The sequence below is a fragment of the Aphelocoma coerulescens genome, chromosome 8 (genome assembly GCF_041296385.1).
Source record: "Aphelocoma coerulescens isolate FSJ_1873_10779 chromosome 8, UR_Acoe_1.0, whole genome shotgun sequence".
Lineage (NCBI taxonomy): Eukaryota > Metazoa > Chordata > Aves > Passeriformes > Corvidae > Aphelocoma > Aphelocoma coerulescens.
In genome coordinates, this window is record NC_091022.1 from 4,784,575 (window position 1) to 4,805,611 (window position 21,037).

General features: G+C 45.5%; 1 protein-coding gene across 1 annotated transcript in view; it reads right to left on the minus strand.

The window, feature by feature from the left end:
- Positions 1-18,749, minus strand: part of HMCN1 (hemicentin 1) — a 184,972-nt gene extending 166,223 nt beyond the window's left edge. Inside the window, exon 1 of the mRNA XM_069022401.1 lies at positions 18,097-18,749. Within this exon, the coding sequence (XP_068878502.1) occupies positions 18,097-18,352 (256 nt within the window). The 5' untranslated portion in view covers positions 18,353-18,749. The remainder of the gene's footprint in view (positions 1-18,096) is intronic.
- Positions 18,750-21,037: the final 2,288 nt, after the last annotated feature.

Here is a 21,037-nt window from a genome sequence, read left to right on the forward strand (position 1 = left end):
AGCTGCCCTAGCAAGCTGAAGGACTTGCCCTGAGAGGCTGTGGCTGCCCCATTCCTGGAAGTGTCCAAGGCCAGGCTGGATGAGGCCTGGAGCAACCTGGGATAGTGGAAGGTGTCCCTGCCCATGGCAGGGAGTGGAATGAGATGGGCTTTAAGGTCCCTTCCAACACTAACTGTTTTGGGAATCTATGAGCCTATAATTCTACGACATTTCTGATGTCTGCAGAGAAAAGATACAAACAGAAGGATTTGATAAATTGCATGGATTAAAGCCAAAGAGACCATCAGCACTTTGGACTCCACAGCAAAATACCAACCAGGCTTTCAGCTGTAGCTGTTACCCCGTCCCACCCCGTGAGCAGGTAGGGCAAGAGCCTTCGCTGACCACCAGCAGTACCACAGTGCCATGTCTTTACTCCCTATGGTTTTGGCTCAGGACAAATTCAAAGTTAAGCCTCTGGAAGTGTTTTACAAAAAACTAATTTCAAGGGCAAATTTGAGTTGCTGCAGCTGGCAGCCAAGCACAGTAACTGAGGATGTCACCAGTGAACATTGTGGAATGCTTTGGTTTGGAAAGGACCTTAAAGATCACCTCGTTCCAACCCCCTGCCATGGGCAGAGACACCTTCCACTAGACCAGGCTGCCCAGTTAACAAAAACAGCACAGGTACATGTATGTCACAGGGCCTGGCCTGGCACTTGGCCCGCAGCCATGCCCAGATGCCACTGGTGAGTCCCACAAATGGCATTTGTTCCCTGTGCGCCAGCAGCTCTCTTACAACCAAAATGCCTTTTGCCAACTCTTCTACGCAAGCAAGAACTCCGGGCAGCTCATTACAGCAGGATCCACAAGAGCTTAACTGGGGAGCTGCTAATCCAGGCAGCTTTGCCCAGCCTTGTCTGCCCAGCAACTGAATCCCAGCCATGCAGATCTCTATCACCTCCCCACAGGGGGCCCAGTGCCCCGGCACTGACCCACAGACAGGGCACAGCCCATGGGAGAGCCGGGATGCCTCAGCACAACGGGAGCTCAGTAGCTAGAGGAAAGCTGTTCCATGGCTTTGGAAGAAGAAAAAAAAAAAAAAAAGGTATAAGAATATTTCTGCTCTTGATGCAGGTTTCAGTGCTCAGTAGTTTTTAGGAAGCTGTGGAAGAGAGGGAAACATTAAATATTATCTGTGGGTTATAAAATTCCAGTGAGTTTTACTAGTGTAAAAATGCAAACATGCTCCAAACTAACTCAAAAAGCAGATGTGAGCAGGGAGGGAGGAGGGAAAGAGGATGAAAACATTAACTTTTTTGCTCTAATCAGCTAAACAGGAATACATTAGGCAAAACCTTGTTTTCCGTTCACTCATCTTGTAAAATTTGTTTGAAATAATGCCACTATTTATGTTTAGACAGAAATTAATTTAGACTAACTCATTTGTCTTGAGCCTTGTATTTCCCAGTTTCACCTTCCATCTGGCCTAGTCCAAACAGACTGAAATGTACTCAGCTGAAAACTGGAAAAACATGGAAGTCTCACATGGAAATGAAATAATCGATTGCTAAATAATTACCATAGTTACTCTAAAAGAATGATTACAGTTTAAAAACAGAAGCATTTACCATGATGATTGTTTTCACTAAACTGTTCAGCCTGTTTATACAATACAGAGCACAAAGATACCTTCTCCGGGGAATTTGGATTTGTGACAATAAAGCCATCAAGCTCCAAAAATCAGTGTTACCACCTGACTTGCGCTGTTTGTGTAGGTCAATCTAAAGCATATTTTCTCAGGGTCTGCATTGTGTCTGGAAGAAAACCCACTCTATGAACGTGCAGGTCCTTGCAAATACAGTCTGACAGCTCACACTGGATATTTGAAGTGGTCAGGTCACCACTCCCCCCATGAGTCAATACGAGCAAAGGGCGAGTGCTAATTCCTGAGCTGCTGCAGCCAAGTACAGTCACTGAGGATGCCACGAGTGAATGGCATGGAATCATGGAATGGTTTGAGCTTGGAAGGGACCTTAAAGCTCATCTCCTTCCACCCAGCCATGGGCAGGGACACCTTCCACTAGGGTGTTCCAAGCCCCTCCAACCTGGCCTTGGATACTTCCAGGGATGGGGCAGCTGCAGCTTCTCTGGGAAACTGTGCCAGGGCCTCACCTCCCTCACAGGGAACAATTTCTCCCCAGTATCCCATTTAATCCTGTCCTCTGGCAGTGGGAAGCCATTCCTTGGGTCCTGTGCCTCCAGGCCCTTGTCCCAACTCCCTCTCCAGCTCTCTTGGACCCCTTTAGGCACTGGAAGGGGCTCTCAGGTCTCTCCAGAAATCTCTCTTCTCCAGATGAACATCCCCAGCTCTCCCAGCCGGTCTTCAATCCTGCCCTTGGAGACTGGTCCTGTCTTTGCCCTGCTGTGCTGCTCAGTGCTCCAGCTGCACACTCTCCCTGGCCCAGCCTCCAGGGTCTTAAATATGTCACAAACCAACAAGGCATTCCTGCACACATTGAGAGTCAAGGTAATTTTCCTGAACATGAATGCCAAGGAACAAAGATTGTGAGGGCATCACTAATTCTTTACACAACAGCCTGTTGGGCACCATTCAAGGCACCATTTTTTGTACAAACTGTCCACTGGAAAAGTCACAGTGAAGATTGCCATTTCATGGAATTCAGAAGCCATTCAGGCACAGACATGGATAGTGGTCCAGCCTCTCTTGAAGCTCTTGTCCAGGTGTCTGCAGTACAAAGTGGTATCTGAATGATTAAGGCAGGATGGCTCAGGTTTAAATCACCAGTTCTGCCAAACATCCCCTTTGCTGCCAGAGGCAAATCTTCAGGCCTCACTCAGGAAAACACTCAAGGATATCTGAAAAGGGTATCAAAATCAACAGAATATATATAAAAACATTCCAAAGCATTTTGCTTAATTACAGAGTTTGTGCCTGAGGTCTCTGACCTGAAGGAGGTGACATTTCCCATGTCCTATCCCTTCTTTATCCCTAGAGCTGGGGCTGGATATCCTGGGCAGGATTATTTATCATCGCATGAATGTAGCAATACTGTACCAGCATAAGTCCAACTGTAAAAACGTTAAGACAAATGTTATGGATTAATTTCTGGAATGATTATGAGGCCCAAGACCCCAGTGTCCAGCTAAACCACAGATAAAACTGTCCAAACTGCAAACCTGAATAATAAACCAAATTTAACTAACAGAATAGCCTAGATGAAATTCCAGATGTCTCTCACACATGGCAAATTAAAATACTTTGTAAGAAAGTTCAGTGTACACTTCTACAAAGGAACTATCAATAAAACCAGGAAAAATATAATTCATTTCATTCTCCGAAGTCACATCTCACTTTTACGGAGCCCTTCCAGACACTTTATGTTGCTGATTAGCAGTAATGCCTTAAGGCACTCTTTTTTCCAATCTCTGGAGTTAAAAATGGCTTTGAAACATCACTGAGGCACATAATTCTTACTGAACGATAATGTCGGAGAGCACCCTGTAATTTAAAACACCGCACTTCTAATGGACAAAATTGAGTCAAGTAGGAAAAGCAGGATGGATCTAGATCCCAGCCTGAGCACAATCAGACTTCAAACAGGGCTGAAAAAATGAAAACCAGCTGAGCTAATAAAAACCAGACCCTGCTTAAATAATCTTTCATCAAGTAAACTTCACCTATGTTGTTACTCTTGGAATTTGGTAAAGTAGGAGGAGCCAGCAAGGTCTGAAGACGAGATGAGAAAGGATATTTGGGAAGGATGTAATATTTAGCAAATTAACATGGCAGACAACCAAAGCCAGACTCTGAGCTCAGTTATACTGGTGTAAATCCAAACTAACATCACTGACTGTAATGGAATTACTCTGGATTTACTCCATGTTAACTGAGATCAAAACCTGATCAGAGACAGAATATCAAACTGGGAAAAAAGGCTTTTATATCTACACAATGGGACATTTCATTGCAAGTAACTAAGTGTTTAATGCTACGTAGCTACAACACAAGGTGAGATGGGCTTGAGTCATCCCATAAATACCGACAGCCAAAATTCACTACAGAGTGAAAGGTTTATGTACTTCAAATCTACCTCTTAGCAAGATTTATGCGAATTAATGAGTTAATTCAAAACATGCTTCACTTATTCAGGGCTTTTCTTATTGCTTGCTTTGTAAAAAGGACAGTTTGAGATCAACCAAGACTCATCCCCACAAAGCAGGAATGCAACAGCATCTCTTCAGTTGCTTCCCTTGTATCCTTTCCAGAAAGGAATTCAGACTCTAACCATTTGCTAAGCTGCAGCTCCAGCCCCATACCGTACCATAAACCTCTAGACTGGGGAGTATTTCTGTCCCTTCCCTCTAAACAAAGTCCCAGCCATGGGTATGCATAATATCAGTGGCTGTGCCGAACCACCAAGGCATTAAAAGATTTGCTTGATGTGGTAAAATTGCCAATTCTTCAAAATGCCATTTAGCCAATGGTCATTATTTTCATCTCCCTGTACCCTGTTCATTTGGGTAACAAAATGACATTCAAATCAACTTTAGAAGGTAGAGAAAGGGCCAACATTATACAGCAATGACATGATCCCCACTTTTCACACCCTAAGCATAAGCCACAACAGGAGTATTGAGAACAAAGCTTGACACACAAACCAACCACATTTTTCCCCCACTGTCAGCATTCACAGAGACTATCCAGATTCTCCTCACACACAGATCCCATGTATCTCAATTCTTCCTTCACTAGCACTAGGGATGCTCCCTCCCTGCCCACTGCAGCTCTACCAGCTGAGCCCAGTGCCAGCCCTGCTGGCCAGAACCACCACAACACAAGCCATCGCCTTCTCTGCTCAGTCCCAGGGTGGCTCATGCACTCTAACCAAGCTCCCAAACTAAAGAACTTCTGCAGCCTCTGATAACCTGGACTCTTTGGGAATGAATCTGGGATTGCCAAGCAGCACTCATGGTGGGGATCAGAAAAAGCCATGACTTTAAAGAAGACGGAAGCAGAACAAAGTGCAGAAGAATAACTCTTTTGTTCACTAGTTACAACTTTAAGAAAGTGTAATTCAACAGATTCAGCACAATTTCAGAGAACAAAGTATCAGGATCAGTTGGCCCAATTTCAACCCAGAACAAACTCTACAAACATACTCACTTCCATGGCCAACATGGGAAGTGGGAACAAGATGTGTCCTTGCTATCAGCCTCATTCAGGCTGAGGCAAACATCACCCAGCAGGTCGAGAGAGGGGATTCTCCCCTAGACTCTGCTCTGGTGAGACTCCACTCTCAGCACAAGAAAGACATGGACCTGCTGGAGAGAGTCCAGAGGAGGCCATAGAGATGCTCCCAGGGCTGGAACCTTTCTGCTCTGGAGTCAGGCTGGGAGAGCTGGGGGCGTTCACCTGGGGAAGAGGAGGTTCCAGGGAGACCTTAGAGCCCCTTCCAGGACCTAAAGGGGCTCCAGGAGAGCTGGAAAGGGACTTGGGACAAGGGCTTGGAGTGACAGAACAAGGGGGGCTTTGAGCAATCTGAACTAGTGCAGAGTGTCCCTGCTCATGGCAGGGAGCTGGAACTAGATGGTCTTTGAAGTCCCTTCAACCCAACCCATTCCATAATTCTGTGTTCTCTCGCACAAATCTTTTTGTGGGCAACACAGCATCTCTTTCAGAGCAAGAATATATTGTCTTTAGCACCAGCACATTTCACCACCAGGGTCCAGTGTGTATATGCAAAAGCTACTCCAGACTGCCAAGAAATCTTGAGATACAGGAGGGGAATGCTGAGAGGGGACACTGAACCTCTGAGGGAAAAGGGTCAATGGAAATTTTGAAGAAAGGATGGGCTAAATGCATAGACAAAGAAGATAAAAAGATGAGGAGTCAGACAGACTAGGAAATAAATGAAAAGAAGGAATAAACATTGCATGGAGAAAATGTGATTTGTGGGTTTGTGGTTAACACAGAGAACTGTGACTCAGGGGTAGGTCACATGAATTCCCTGTGCTTTGATTCAGCTTACGTAAAATTTAAAAAGGGAAAGACACAACCAGAACAAAACAAACAATAAACCCAAGACACACAAAAAAAAAAAAGGCCAACCACAGAAATGTCCTAATACACTGAGATGTAAGGGGTTTAAGTAGTGTGTTGTTAAATCAGGAGTAAACAATCCTGGCCAAGCACCACTGCCTAAGCACCTTGTTATGTTCTCCAAATGCTGTAGGAGAGCAGCCAGAATGTTACCCCAACCACTGCACACCATGTCTTATTTCAACAAAGTACCAGGGCATCACCAGGGACTTGGCCTGGCCCATGCCACACTCTGGGTTCTTTTTGTACTTCTGGTACTCAGACTCTGGTACATGACAGCCATTAGTGTGCACAGGGATGCTAAAGAGCTCTAATTAAAATTACACCACTGCTGTGTTGGTGTAAGTAACAGAATACAGGGAAGGATCTGCCCAAAGATGGGCAGAATCACAGGTTCTCTGCCTGGGTGCTTCAGCTATTGCTCTTTTACCTACAACCATGTGCTTGTCCAAACATTTCCCCTCTTCACAGCCCAAAAACCTGGCTCTGACACAGTAGCTTGAAGTCACAATCTCATGAAGATTTTAGTAAACAGAATACAAATTAATATGGGGGCATTAAAGAAACTACAGTTCTCCTGGCTGTCCTAAGACAGAGCCCTTCATTTTTTCTGCACAGCTTTCCTCCTCTTCTTGTTTCTCAGTAAGTTCCAACAGTAAAAGCATACTACTCCAGTGAACTAACTAAGACCTCACTAACTAAACAAAAGGCTCCATCCTTTGGAAAACAGACTCGGACATACCATTGCAGAGCTTAAGAGAACTCAGGAAATGTTTCAGAGATATTCAGCATCCCCAGAGACACTTCACTTCAGCTCATGAAAATACACTGGTGTCCAAGGCATGAAAATTACAATGGCTTCCTGCTGACCACCCCAGCCCCCGGGGTAGGAATCTAATTTAAACAAGCTGGCAGGAGTCCAGCTGTAACCTACAGTCACAGCTCAGAGCTGCTATCCCAAGCAAACAGCCCAGACGTTTAGCAGGGACTACAGAAACACAAGACATTCCTTCATTTCCATTCCATGCTGCAAACCCACCCCCACTCACTCCACTTCAGCAGCATTTTTCCAGGCTGAGAACTGGGGTCCCGTTCTGCTTTGGTTACCTCTCAGTGCTGAGCAAGCTCTGCTGGTTGTAATTTATCTTATAAAGTTGATATTGGGGATTTGGCTCTACTATGTATCAGGCTACATGAAATTGTCTTTTAAAGCTGTATAATATTCATTCATTGTACCTATATCACACACTTACTGGCGTATTCCCAAGAGCAAATGGTAAGGAAGCCACTATTCCAGAGAGAATGGATGAGCCTGCTAATTGGGGCACATCACTGAAAATAAATTCAACCCTTTCAGTTCTCTCTGGTTGTTTGCGATGTTTGCTGCGTGCTGGCTCGCTGTCTGGGAATATGTCATTTGCAAAAATGCATGTATCTTACCAGTAATGCCTTGCAGACTGAAATCTGGCTAGGAACGTTTTAGGAGAAGGGCTATGACTTGGCAAAGTGCACAGAGTGAAGAGTACCAAAGGTGCCAAAGCAAATCAAGATGGAGGAGCACAGGGATAGAGAACAGTCAGTTAACATTGCTGCATGAACACACACAGCCTGTTTACATTTGCAGTACACAGCACAAGGCACATCCCAGCCCCGGCTTGAGGATTGTCCCACGGGACTATCGGCCTTGGAGCTGCCAGTGTCATTTCTTTAGCTGACACAGAAGGGGTCTCTGAACACCCAAGGTTCAAACCCTGCCAATAATCTGTGGAGAGGGCAAAGAAGGTGCACGAACTGCTGAGTAGCCCCATGATCAGACATTCCCCAAGGCCCTTGGCAAAGCAGGTTCACAGGAGCCCTCAGGGTGTGCTGGGGCTGCCCAACCAGGGACCTTCTTCAGCTGCTGATGGGAGCCAGGGAATCACTGTGTGGGAATAACTTACTCGCCCCCAAGAGCTTATCCATGTGGTAGGATGAAAACCTAGGTGTGAAACAAACTTCAGGGACTATTATGTGGACAGTCAGCCCAGTGCAGAATGTCAGAAAGCAGAAAGCCTCTCAATTAACTTCATACATTCTAAATTCAGGGCTTTGACTGAACTAACCTTTGCTTCCTCTATATCCAGTGAAAGCAAATGAGATCTCCAAAGAGTATTTAAAAATTCACAGGGGATTAATGCTCTTTAAGGTCCCAGTTTCATTTTGTGATTTACAGAAAGAGCCTTTGGGTCACCAGCCTCTCAGTGAGAGTCTTCACTTAAAAGCCTGAAGTAAAATGGGATTAATCCTGTTATCAGTGCCACAGCTTCATGCACCTTGACATAACATGACTCCATCCAAATGCTTCAGGAACATGAAGTCATTGTGCTTCTCCTCTGGCAAAACCAGTTACCAAAGACTAGGTTGCACATGTTCTTCAAAAGGCAACAAAAGGAGTTTAACCATAGACCACAAGGGGATATGCCTGAACTAAACCACTCTGATCCCCCTTAAAAATGCAACACCACGAACTACCCCTTTGCAAAATGCAAATCTTGGACCCAGAGTTCACCCAACAACAACAACTGCACAGCATGAATTCACTGCCGGCATTACTGAAGAATCTCGTAAATCTGATCTCAGAGCAGCACACCTCAAAAAGGAAATCCTAAACACCAGCAACAGTTATAAAAAACACATTATGTTCAACAGTGTAAGTGAGGGGTAAAACATTCTCCCTGGCTGGAGCAATGAAGCACAAAAAGCAGCCAGCCCAGAGCACATTTCATTAAATCCATCCTATTTCTTCCAACAAAACTGATGATTACCAAGGCATAGTGAGCTGATCAAGTAATGCCATCACTCTCTTTCAACAGAGAAACTGTTTTGCCATTTGCAAACTGAAAAACATGTGTTCTCAATATCTCCTCTGATGCATGTGTCTCCTTCAAAACCAAAGCCACAGCATATGACAACAATCAAATCACTGATTGGAAAATACATACCAACTGGCATCTGAGGGCTCTCTGTTTAAAGGGTTCCTCCTGTCATGCTTTAAGCCATATTCAAAGTCAGTTAACTAAATGAAATATCTGCTCCTTTTTCATAGTCCTTAATCTGGTTTATCCAGATCCTCCACTGACTGAGTGGAATCCACACTAGTATAAATTCCAAGCAGCCTCTGATACACAATGGATAAAGTCAGAAAAAAGATGACAGAGACCTCAAATCATAGAATCACAGAATATCCTGAGTTGGTAGGGATCCACAAAGATCATCCAGTCCAACTCCTGGCTCCACACAGGACACCCCAACAATCCCATCCTGGGACTGAGCGCATTGTCCAAAAGCTCCTGGAGCTCTGGCAGCCTTTGGGTCATGACCATTCCCTGTTTTCACAGTACAGCGGAAATAGCTCTAAGGTTTCTAACGAGTTGGCCCAGCAGGATGCAGAATGAACACTGCATGAAGCATTGAAGAAATCACCAACCCAATACAAACTCCTTTTGCTCCCATTGTTTAAGAGAAGCTCAACCACAACTCGTACCAGCACAGGGAGTCCCATCACTCCATGTGCCCTTTGCAGGACAGGTACTGTTCACCCTCTGCAGGTAACACACAGCCCACTTCTGCATCCACAATACTGAGCTTTCAAAAGGCACCTGGGCATGGCCTCATGCCTGATCCTAATCGAGTCAGTACTGCTGGACAGCAGTGCAGCACACAGAGCAAGGATTAAGGATCAGTCTCAGTTTCACCAGTTTTCAGGTCTTGGGTGGTTCTTTTCCTTCATTCTCCCCTGAGAACTCAACTTCACTCTCTTCAGTAAAGGCATTCGCTATTAATTCATGTCCAGAGAAGGGAACGGAGCTGGGGAAGGGGCTGGAGCCCCAGGAGTGGCTGAGGCAGCTGGGAAAGGGGCTCAGCCTGGAGAAAGGGAGGCTCAGGGGAACCTTCTGGCTCTGCACAACTCCCTGACAGGAGAGGGCAGCCAGGGGGAGTTGGGCTCTGCTCCCAGAGATCAAGGGACAGGATGAGAGGAAAAAGCCTCAAGTTGCTCTTGGGGAGGTTAAGACTGAATATTGGGAAAAATGTCTTCACCAAACAGGTGGTGAGGCACTGGAACAGGCTTCCCAGGGCAGTGGAGGAGTCACCATCCCATCAGGTGTCCAAAAGACATGTCAATATGGCACCTGGGGACATGCTTCAGTGGTGAACATGGTAGTGCTGGATTAGGGGTTGGACTCAAAGATCTTAGAGGTCTCATCCGACCTCTTAACAATTAACCTCTCAACAATTCTGTGATACTAATTCCCCACCACAAACACGTTTTTTCCTAGTTTTCCTCTAGGACTGGCACTTGAAAAGAGCAAGCTTGGCATTTCAAGAAGAAATACTCTGACTGGCCTCCTTGTCAACTTTCCTCCCATATTTCTGTGACAATTCCGTTTACAATGAACACTATTGCCACAGTTAAAGTGAGATAAAGATGCATACAATATTCATGGCTCTTTATTCACTTCATTACCATGCATTCTCAGAAAACAATTGTTTTCTCCAGATGAAAAAGGGACACTATATCAGTCTCAGGGAGGGACAGCTTATTCATAGCTTAAAAGCACTTGAGGATCTGCATCAAATATCTGCTTTTTATACAGCAGTAGGAATTTGATTCGTGTGCATTTAAACCAATCCAGGAGATGCATGTGGCAGCAGAAATTGTTCTTTTCTTTCCATACCACAGAGCTCCCATCAAGACCCGTAGCTGGTGTAGCCTTGTGTTAAACAATTACTGCCATGAATAGGATTAACTGGGCTTCTCCATGTGATTGTGTGAAACACAAACTGCTGTAACTCCTGGGAAATAAATTCAGAGTGCAGGAAAGAAGAGAGAAAGGGGAATGGGGAAGTTTCTTTGTTTAAAAGTGGTTAAGAAACTGGGAGAAGATCTCTCTGTGAATTGTCACGTACCTAAAAGTTGAGTTTGCAAGGGCACTGTGACTTCTACCTGGGACACAACAGGTGAAGTATCCTCTATACAAACTCCAGCTCTAGGGAAAAGATGTGTACTGCTAACAGCAAGGCTCACCTGATAAACGACATCAGTAGTAATTATAGGGACAGAATAACACTGAAATACATTGCTAATGAGCTGCAGAGCTTTCCTTGGAATTTCAACCACTTGGAGCTGAGGAGAACAAAGCAAAATAGAACAAGTAGCTTCTAAGTTCTGTAGGCAACAATTTCAAATGTAACATGAAAAACAATTTGTAATTCAAAGCAGAAAAGAATTATGTATTTGAGACATTATCTTTTTTTTCCCATGGAAAAGAATCTCTACTGTATCTTCAAATAAAAACAGGGAGAATAATCCTTTTCCTTGCCAGAAGAATTCAAGAATCAGAGGGGAAATTTACCCTTGTGCACACCTTCTGGGCTGGACATGCAGAGTTAAGACAGCAGAAAAATAAGTTGTAAGTGATGCTCTAACAAGCTTTTGGATCATGTCACAACATTTTGGCTGCCTCACAGATTTTGGAGCTTCTGGCACTCGCAATATTTACTGTCTTCTGTAATCTGTATAAACAGCTACTTTTAGAGGGACCCCAGATAAATCCCTCTAGAAGAACAAGAAAACATCCATGCAATCACAGGGAATTCATTTTATAGATATCACAATGTCTCTGTTAAGGGTGACAATAAGGTTTCAAACACTCATTTCCTATATGGTCAGTACAGTTATCCCAGAAGCCTCAGAGATGGAAAATGTCTGTAGGTGCTTCAGACTTCATCCTTACCAGCCCAGACATGTTCACTTATACAGTGTTGGTGACAGCCACTCATCTGGTGACAGCAACAATAACACTTAGTAGTAGTAACAACACAGAGCTGAGCTTTGATTTATAGGGAAGCAGTATTTCCCATTGAAATTGTCACCAGGTCTATTATGCCCAGGTCTGCTTTTCATTTGCCCTCAGACATACTAAGACAGCACTGAACAGTTGTATCCTTACACTCCATCTCCTAAAACATCAAGGAAAAAACTCAGAATTTGGACCTGCACTCATCATTGCTGTCACTATGTATCTAAGTCCAAAATAAACCAGCCTCAAAAAAACCCAAATCCTTACACATCCTTGAGTTGTTAAGATGGGATGTTCACAAATTTGAGGCCACCAAAGAGCACTGCTCTGAAAGATTGGCTGTTAAAGTTTTAACCTGGTTTTCTGTGATCCATCAGAAGAACAGGGAGATGAGACTTCCTAAGTTAGCACTTTTTTTTCCCACTTTTGATTTTGGTAGCAATATAAAAGCCACTCAACTCTCAAATAAGACAACTACTTGAATTAAATGGAGAGCATAATGTTCTTGGCCTCTGACCTTACTCTCACCAAAGAGAATTGAGGCAATTCTTCTCTATCTATCCTGTAAAAACTATGGGATTTTGATACGTACCCAGTTTTCACAAAACATTTGCCCTCAGAAACTTAACTGGCAAGCAGTTTATTTCTTCTGGGCAACCTAGTAAGTTTTCTAGCTCAAAGAGTAGACAGTTTTCAAACATTTTAAGTAGTTTTACCTACTAAGGAAGGTAAGGAGACCCCCGGAATGTGGACAGGAACACAGAGTTGTATTCCTTTCCCTCTTTCAGCTGTATTCCTTTTCATTACAATCATAGAATGACAGGCTGGTTTATATTGGAAGGACTCTTAATGCCCATCCAGGTTCACCCCTGCCATGGGCAGGGACACCTTCCACTACCACAGGTTGCTCCAAGCCCCATCCAACCTGGCCTTGGACACTTCCAGGGATCCAGGGGCTGCCACAGTTTCTCTGACACCAAACTTTTCTCATGCTGCCTCCATCCCCTGTACAAGCACCACTTCCATCATGTGGGCAAACTCAGATACCAGTACAGAATACCACATGTCCCTTAAACTTGTTCTCCCTGCTTTGAAAGCCACTGCCACAGTAGCGTTTGTCCACAGCCATGTTCCCGTTCTTTAGTAAAACTAATACCAAGTCTTGAAGCACTTCTTCCCCCCCTCAAAGGAAGCAGAGGGAATGCTGAAGACAATGGGCAGCACGTGGGAGAAAGGCTATCAGGAGAGTTGGAAGTGAGAGGAAGAGGCAGTGACACCATCCATGATACCATCTGTGATACCATCCAGCTGTGGGTACAGCAAGGACACAGGAGTGCCTTCTCCTCTCCCTTCATTATCCATCTGCATATCCACAGTACTTTTTCTGTCAGGAAGTATGAAAAACTTTAACTCCATTAATAGCCTAATTTTAATTTCAAAGAATTCCTCCTCTGGAAAAAACATTACTTCTTCATTATAACTTCTAAAAAAACTATCAAACCTGCAAAACCCAAAGTTCCCAGCCTTTTCATATGACCTCCTGAACTTGATCCAAGCTAGTATGTGGCTCAGCAACCTAACCATGTTACAGACACAGTGCTGCCAGTCTGTTAAAGAAAGGAGACTCCAGTGAAACGTAACTTCGTGCTTAACTATGTGTATAGCTTCAAGATAGAAAAGAGCTTTACTCTCTCAAGAAAGAGGAGTGGGATCAGGGGAAAAAAAATTGTATTCCTAGTTCTCCTACACACTTACTATGTGACTTAAGTTCAATACTATTTTCCCATCCAAACTACACATTATTAATGTTGCCCCTTTTCTCACACAGTGTTTTCTATTTGATTTATAAGGAAAGGGTCAGAAGATGCTCAGAGTTCTGTAGACATGCAGAGTATGAACAGGCAAACAGCATCCTCTGCCCTAAGAAGTCCAGAGGTTATATATTCCCTTCATTTTTGTCTTAATTAATTACTGGAGTTTGGTCTATAGAATAGCCATTCACACTAAAGGAATGCTTGATTAAATCACACAGAATGAGTTATGACTTATATAATTCCATTAGCTTTACAGAAAAATACTAGGGATGAATTCGTCCTCTCAGGCTTATTTTCCATTCCAAAATTCCTTAATGGCATAAAGAAAAAATAGCAAAGCTGGCCACGGATGTTAAATAAAGACATTCCAAGTCAAATCCCATTTCCACAGGATAAAATGGGAGTTCGTAGGACATCAGGACCCACAACACGCAACTACAAAAGCATTTGCTGATCTTCAGCTTTAGCTCCAATTCAAAATTTTCTTGTGCCAACTCTTCTTCAATTTGGGGCAATTTTCCACCCCCCACACCAGTTTTTCCATTGAACACAAGTCTGGCAAGAGATTTCTTAGTCAACAGCCCTTTTCACTATCTACAAAACTTCTGTGATCACGTTTAGGCATTGAAAACCACAATAAAAAAATTCCCAGTAATCTGTTAAAGCATTGCACATACTTATTCACAAAGCAGAATTCAAAACAAAAGGTTTTTCCAAAATTGAACTCTCTGCATCCCACCAGATGGTACATGGTATAGGAATGTGAAACCCATGACAAATTTTTCCGTAGGCCATAATTCTGGGCCAAAAGCCTCAGGTTTGATACTAAAAATATACTAGTATTCCTGTTCTATCAAAATGCCACTGCAGTAGTGAAAACACTACATTTAAATCTACCATCACACACCACAGCGCATCGGCACATCACAATCAAGGAATCACAGAATCATTCAGGCTGGAAAAGATCTTTTACATCACCAAGTCCAACCACCAAGTCCAACCACCACCACTAAACCTTGTCCCCAAGTGCCACATGCACATGGTTTTTGAACACCTCCAGGGATGGGGACTCCACCACTGCCCTGGGAAGTCTGTGTGAATGCTTTAGAGCCCTTTCCGTGAAAAAGTTTTCCCTAATGTCCAACCTGAGCCTCCCCTGGCCCAGCCTGAGGCCGTTCCCTCTCATCCTGTCCCTGTTCCCTTTGAGCAGAACCCGACCCTCCTGGCTGCCTCCTCCTGTCAGGGAGTTGTGCAGAGCCACAAGGTCCCCCCTGAGCCTCCTTTGCTCCAGGCTGAGCCCCTTTCCCAGCTGCCTCAGCCACTCCTGGTCCTCCAGCCCCTTGCCCAGCTCCATTCCCTTCCCTGGACAAGCACCAGTGCCTCAATGCAGCACTAATATGCAGCACTTTGAGTTATTTAAAAATCCTCCCATTTTCTGCTAGACTACATTTATATCAAGTTATTTATAATTCAGCTGTACCCTGTGGGATGTCAAGTGCACTCTGCAACATAAACTAGGAAAACAGCGGAGTTCGAAACCAAATCCACACCCAATTTAAATTGCAATTACCTATCAACAGTGTATCTGCATCAGGGCACCTTTATACAAAGAGAAGTTCCTTGGACCTGAGCCCCAACTGTACCCCTTGTAGAGTCCCATCTGCCCCAGGGACCACAGCACCTCACCAAAACATCCAGAAAATTTGCCTGTGAGGCAGTTACATACAAAGCTTTTTTTTTTGGAAAAAAAAAATGAGTGAATAACAACTTGTGAAAAAAACCAGCTTCATGCTCATTAATTCAGTTGAGCAACCTTCAGAAAGAACAACACTATGAATGGATGAATGAATTGGATGCCTTGAAATACTTGCCAAGCAATATTTTTATGAGATTTTTGAGTAAAGTTACTTCTCTATAGATTCAACAAAAAAAAAAGGAGGTTGAAGTGGTCACAACAACATTTCTTGCATTTTCTTTTCAAGTGCCTCAGCTTGGTCATCATCAGATGTAAGATACAGACAACCAGCAGTCATCTGGACCTTACACATCCATAAAATTCAAGACATTGGCCTGTGGTGTGTCTTTCTAACTCTAAGAAAGACCAAAGAAATAGTTTTCAGAAACTAGGACAAAATGAAGTTGAAAATTGTCCATCCTCCACTTTGAAAGAGCTCCCTGCCATCACAAGTTATCCATCACGCTAAGAAGTAAGGCCCCCTCAGGGAAGTTGGACTTCCACACAAAGAGGTGTAACAGGATACTCTGAGGCACGTTTGCCAGCAGCTCTGTGCTGTACAGGTCAGCTCTCTGCAGGTTTAAGTTACAGTCACTCCACTGAATGAAGTCTAACATTTGCCAAGGAAAGGGATCTCCCGTGGAAAGAGAGGGAATGGGGGAGGAGGCAAGGAAGCAAGGAGTCAGTGAGTGGGAAAATGTGACTCAAGCCCAGGAAGGTGGAAGTGGATTTGCTGCTGGTGAGGTTTGTACAGAGCAAGGAGGGGTGGTACAGCAAAGCGTGGTCAAAGGAGTCAGTCTGGAACACAAGCAAAGAATCTGGAGAGGCAGGGGGAGCAAGAACATGAGGAGGATGGAAAAAAGGACTGAAGAGGTGAAAACATGCAGAAGAAAAACTGAATGAAAACATAAGCGATGAGAAAGAAAACAGGAGCTATTGAAACAGAGGACGTGAAAGTGGTTTGTGATAGAAACTAAGCAGAGGACTACCCGTGAAAGAAAGCTGGGACTTCTTTCTACTGAGGATGCACAAGAACAAAGGACCACCACACCAACCTGTAAACTAAAAGTGCACCACACAAGATCTTCTTGCTCTTGTGGTTGGAATAGTTACCCGATCACTCTGAAAAAGAGAACTATCAACTCCTAGACTGAATCCCTTTCTTCTCACTGAAGTGAAGATGTGCTATCATTGAGAGAAAATCAAACCAAAACACTCCCAACCAGTCCTCTTGATCCTCTGGCCACTTCATGGAAAAAGAGTTCCAAAGAGATCGATCCACTTGATTTTCCAGAAGGATATAAAAGAGTTCTAGGTTCTACACTTGACCCAAATCTTTCCCTTCTTGTTTATTTCTGTGGCATGATGTTTTTTAAGTCCCATATAAGCTTGTTCCATAAAGTAACCAAAAAAAAAAAAGGGGGGAAGGGGGGGAGGGGGAAAAAAGGGAAAACAAAAGGAAAATTACACCAAACATGGAAACAGTAAGGACCTTTTTGTGATAGAACACATTGGTGCCACAATTAAGAACTCTTTGTAAGAAAAAAAAAGAGAACCTATACAAGCTTAGAGATGGCAAAGCAGAAAAAAATGCAAAGAAAAGTTTCCTTCTAATTTTCTAAGCTTTTGGTTTAAGGTATTTATACCAATAGCAAACACATATTTTGTAAGCAGAAGTATCGGGGGGAAATAGAAAAGATGTCCATTTTTTTGCTGACATCCCTGCCAAAATGGAACTCTTAAGAATTGAGTTTGGGAATATCATATTCTGAGATACTCCATGGAAACTAGAGCCAAAAGGTAATTTTCAAGCACTTTTTCCCACTTTCTGATTCTTTTTTTTTTTTAAAGAGAGGTTTTTACTGCACAGTACAGCACACATCACCAGCCTGGGGCATCCTGTTCCTATTTCCTCTTCAAGTCAACAGAAGAATTTGACAAGGAAAGAGGAAGAAAACCAGAGAAAATTGATAGGAAGGGAACAAAAAACAGATGCTGAAAGAGAGGAACGCACGATGTATAGCAGAAGGGGGGGGGGGGGGAAGGCAAGATGAGGGAAAGAAGTAAGACCCCAAACTAAAAAAACACACCATGTAAAGCTTGTGAATCATTTCACTTCAAGTTTCTGAATGTAAACACGGGACAATAAGACAGGAGGAAAAGTGCAAACTGCATTATGCATGATCTTAAGTGCGCTCCCATAGAAGGGCATTAAAAAAAAACTCAGTAGCAATGTTACTACTCCACGTGCAGTTCACTGAAGCTCCTTCAGCTCGTATCAGAACAACTAAGGGGAGTATTTAATCCCCTAAACTACTCTTTGGTGCACACAGCGCACTTAGAGCCCACTCCAGTCTATACTGAAGGCTTTGGGAAGCTTTGTAGACAGATAGGGAGGTGGGGGTCACAAAGTGTTACTCGCCCTTGGCAGAGAAACGCGTGCGGCAAGCAGGACTAGGATGGGACAGGAATACTTAGGCGCTCCAGTCTGCAAGCGCAGGAAACCCTATCTTTTGCCAGTCCTCGGGAGCTCCCTGCTGCCCTTCCCAGCTCCTGCCCGCCCCGGCCCGGGTCCCGCTCAGCTCCCCGGGGGGAATGCCCTACCTGGGTCGTGGAACGGCACCAGCGCGAAGTTGTACAGCGGCCGCTTGGGTCTCTTCAGCGATGTCTCCAGGATCTTGGATGCACCCTCGATAACTTGCACCAGATCGTCGTACATGGAGCCGGTCACATCGAAGACGAAAGCCAGAGTAGAGGCTCCCTCGGGCACCGCCTCGGGCTCGGACACGGCGCGGGCGCTCAGGGCGAGCAGCAGCAGCAGCATCGTGCCCAGCGCACCGGGGCGCCCACCAACAGCCATCGTGCCGGCACCCGCGGCGGCCGGGAAAGGCACTGGGAACAGTCGGGCCGGGGGAGCAGGGACAGAACGCGGAAAGCGCACGGACAGACAGGGACGGACCGCGGAGAGCGCGGGGACAGACCCGGGTCGGACCGGGGAGAGCACGGGGATAAACCGGGACGGACCGGGGAGAGCGCGGGGATAAACCGGGAAGAGCAGGGACAGATCGAGGGGAGCAAAGACCGAGCGGGGAGAGCGGAGCCCGTCGCCCACCGCCCGCTCCCCTCAGGCGCGGCGCAGGAAGCGCCGCCGCTTTTGTCTGCTCGCGGCTGCGGCCCCGCTCCGCCTTTCCAGGGCTGGGGCAGCGCCGCCCCGAGGGACAGGGCTGAGCCCCGGCCGTGCCGCGGGGCTGCTGCTGCCGGCCGGGGCTGGGGATGGAGTTGCGGCTGGCGCCCTGGGAGCACCGGCTGCGGATTGAGGCGGCACCCGCCTCGGTCCCGCCTCCCGTGGCCCTCTGTGGCCCCTGCCCTCACCTCGGGGTCCCTCCTCCCGCAGTTCGGGGTCGCCGTCCTTACCTCAGGGTCTCCGCCCTCACCGGGGGTCCCTCCGTCACCCCGGGGTTCCGCCCTCACCTCAGGGTCTCTCCCTCACTTCGGACTCGCCGACCTCAGGCCGGGATCCCGCCCTCACCTGGGGTCCGTCCCTCCCTCACCCGGGGGTCCCGCCCTCATCTCAGCATCCACGCCTTCACCTGGGGGTCACTCCCTCACCTCGAGGTCTCTGCCCTCACTTCGGGTCTCTCCCTCACCTGGGGTCCTCCTGCCCCCAGCCCTGGCCACTCCCCCCCCCCCCAGCAGGATCTGTCCCTCACGGCCCGGGGTCTGTGCCCGCATATGCCGCAGGTGAGGGTGGCAGTGCCGGCTCGAGCTCATCCCAAAGGAGCAGGGTTAGAGTGGGATATTGGGAAGGAATTGTTCCCTGTGAGGTGCTGAGGCCCTGGCACAGGGTGCCCAGAGAAGCTGTGGCTGCCCCTGGATCCCTGGAAGCGTCCAAGGCCAGGTTGGACAGGTCTTGGAGGAACCTGGGCTGGTGGAAGGTGTCCCTGCCCATGGCAGGGGATGGGACTGGGTGAGATTTATGGTCTCTTCCAAGCCCAAACCATTCTGGGATTCTGTAATTTTTAGTGTTTTATTACTGGAAACGTGATACAAGACTGAAATCACTCTGACATGCACTGCTGCCCTGGCTGTCCCTTGGCTTCAGTTACGCATCCACAACTACTACTGAAGCCCTCCTCAGTGCGCATGAACATATCCTTAAATTTAATAGTTTAAAGGAAAGACTCCAGACTGTGACCAGGACCATGGCTCCAGGCACTGGCAGTTCCTGGTACAAGAAAAATCCTGGAAAACAAAGGAAAGTAAGCTACTAGAGTGGAGTTTTAACCCTGCTTGGGTGATGGAAGATATTAAACTCCTTCTTAGTTGTTTAGGGATGCAGCAATGTCCCAGCAGGCATCTTTGGAAAACTCAGTCCGGACCCAATGCCACACAGAAGGGCTCCATACAGAGCCAGGAGCCAAATTCCCTTTGCTCCCGTTCACCTCAGTGCTATGTAAGCCTCCTTTCCATGGTCTGCATCCTGCACTGCAGGGAGCAACAGGACATCATTTTAAACACCAGGTGGGAGGGAAATCCCAAGCCTTTGCACAGTGTTCAGTGCAGCTCAGAAAGGTAGACCATGAAGCAGGATTTACCTCATTAGTTTCCATCCTTATTTTACTAATCTTCAAATTGCTGCTAAAACTGCACATTGTTGTGACTGGAAAATAAATCATGTAGAAACATTGCTTATCCTAATCAAGTTATAAGCCTGGAATTGAATTATAAAAAACAGATGTTTACATTCTTTCTCCCCTCAGCACTGATGTCATGAGAAGGAAGCACATAACCAGAGCTGTGCGAAGCATTCGCAATAAAACACCAAACCATGGAAAACTTGCCTCATCTGTAACTCTGCTAACAGAAAACTAGGACCAGGTTTGTCAAAAATACTCTCAAATCGTGTAAGGAGAGATGCATTCATGCCACGGAATAGGAATATGTATTTCCAACATCCTAAGGACTGGCAGCATTTGGATTTAAGGATTGTCTTCAGTCCTTTAGGAAGACAAATTCCTGTTAAGTTTTTCATCATAAAGAAAGCTGTCGTGTTCTTTCTGTCTCAAATTATTTCCCAAATTGCTGTGAACAAGAAAGAAAAAACCCAGTGCCTGTATGAAAAAATAACCCTCTGGGGTACCTACTACTGTGTCCCAAAAAACATGTCCTTGAACATGGCTTTTAAGGTACAACATAAAATAAAATATTTATTTTGTAACAGTGGAAACTGATATTTATTTTGGTTGCCTCACACTTTCCACTATAAAATAGCCTTGCAGCTTGGAAGCTCTGACACTATTATTCACAGCAGGCCTTTGAAATTTGCAGGAATAAAGCCCTGTAGCTAGAGGAAGGATTTTTTTTTTCTTCTTCTCCAATGAAATTATTTTCATAGTTTGCCAAAGATTCATTTATTGGAAAAAAAAATCCCTGTGTTCCTTCTGACATGCTCTACAGTAAGGTTTTGACATGATGCCAGAATGAGAGCTAAGCACAGGCGCTCCAAGGTCAGGCCGTGGCACTGTGGGAGTGCTCCGTGGCAGGA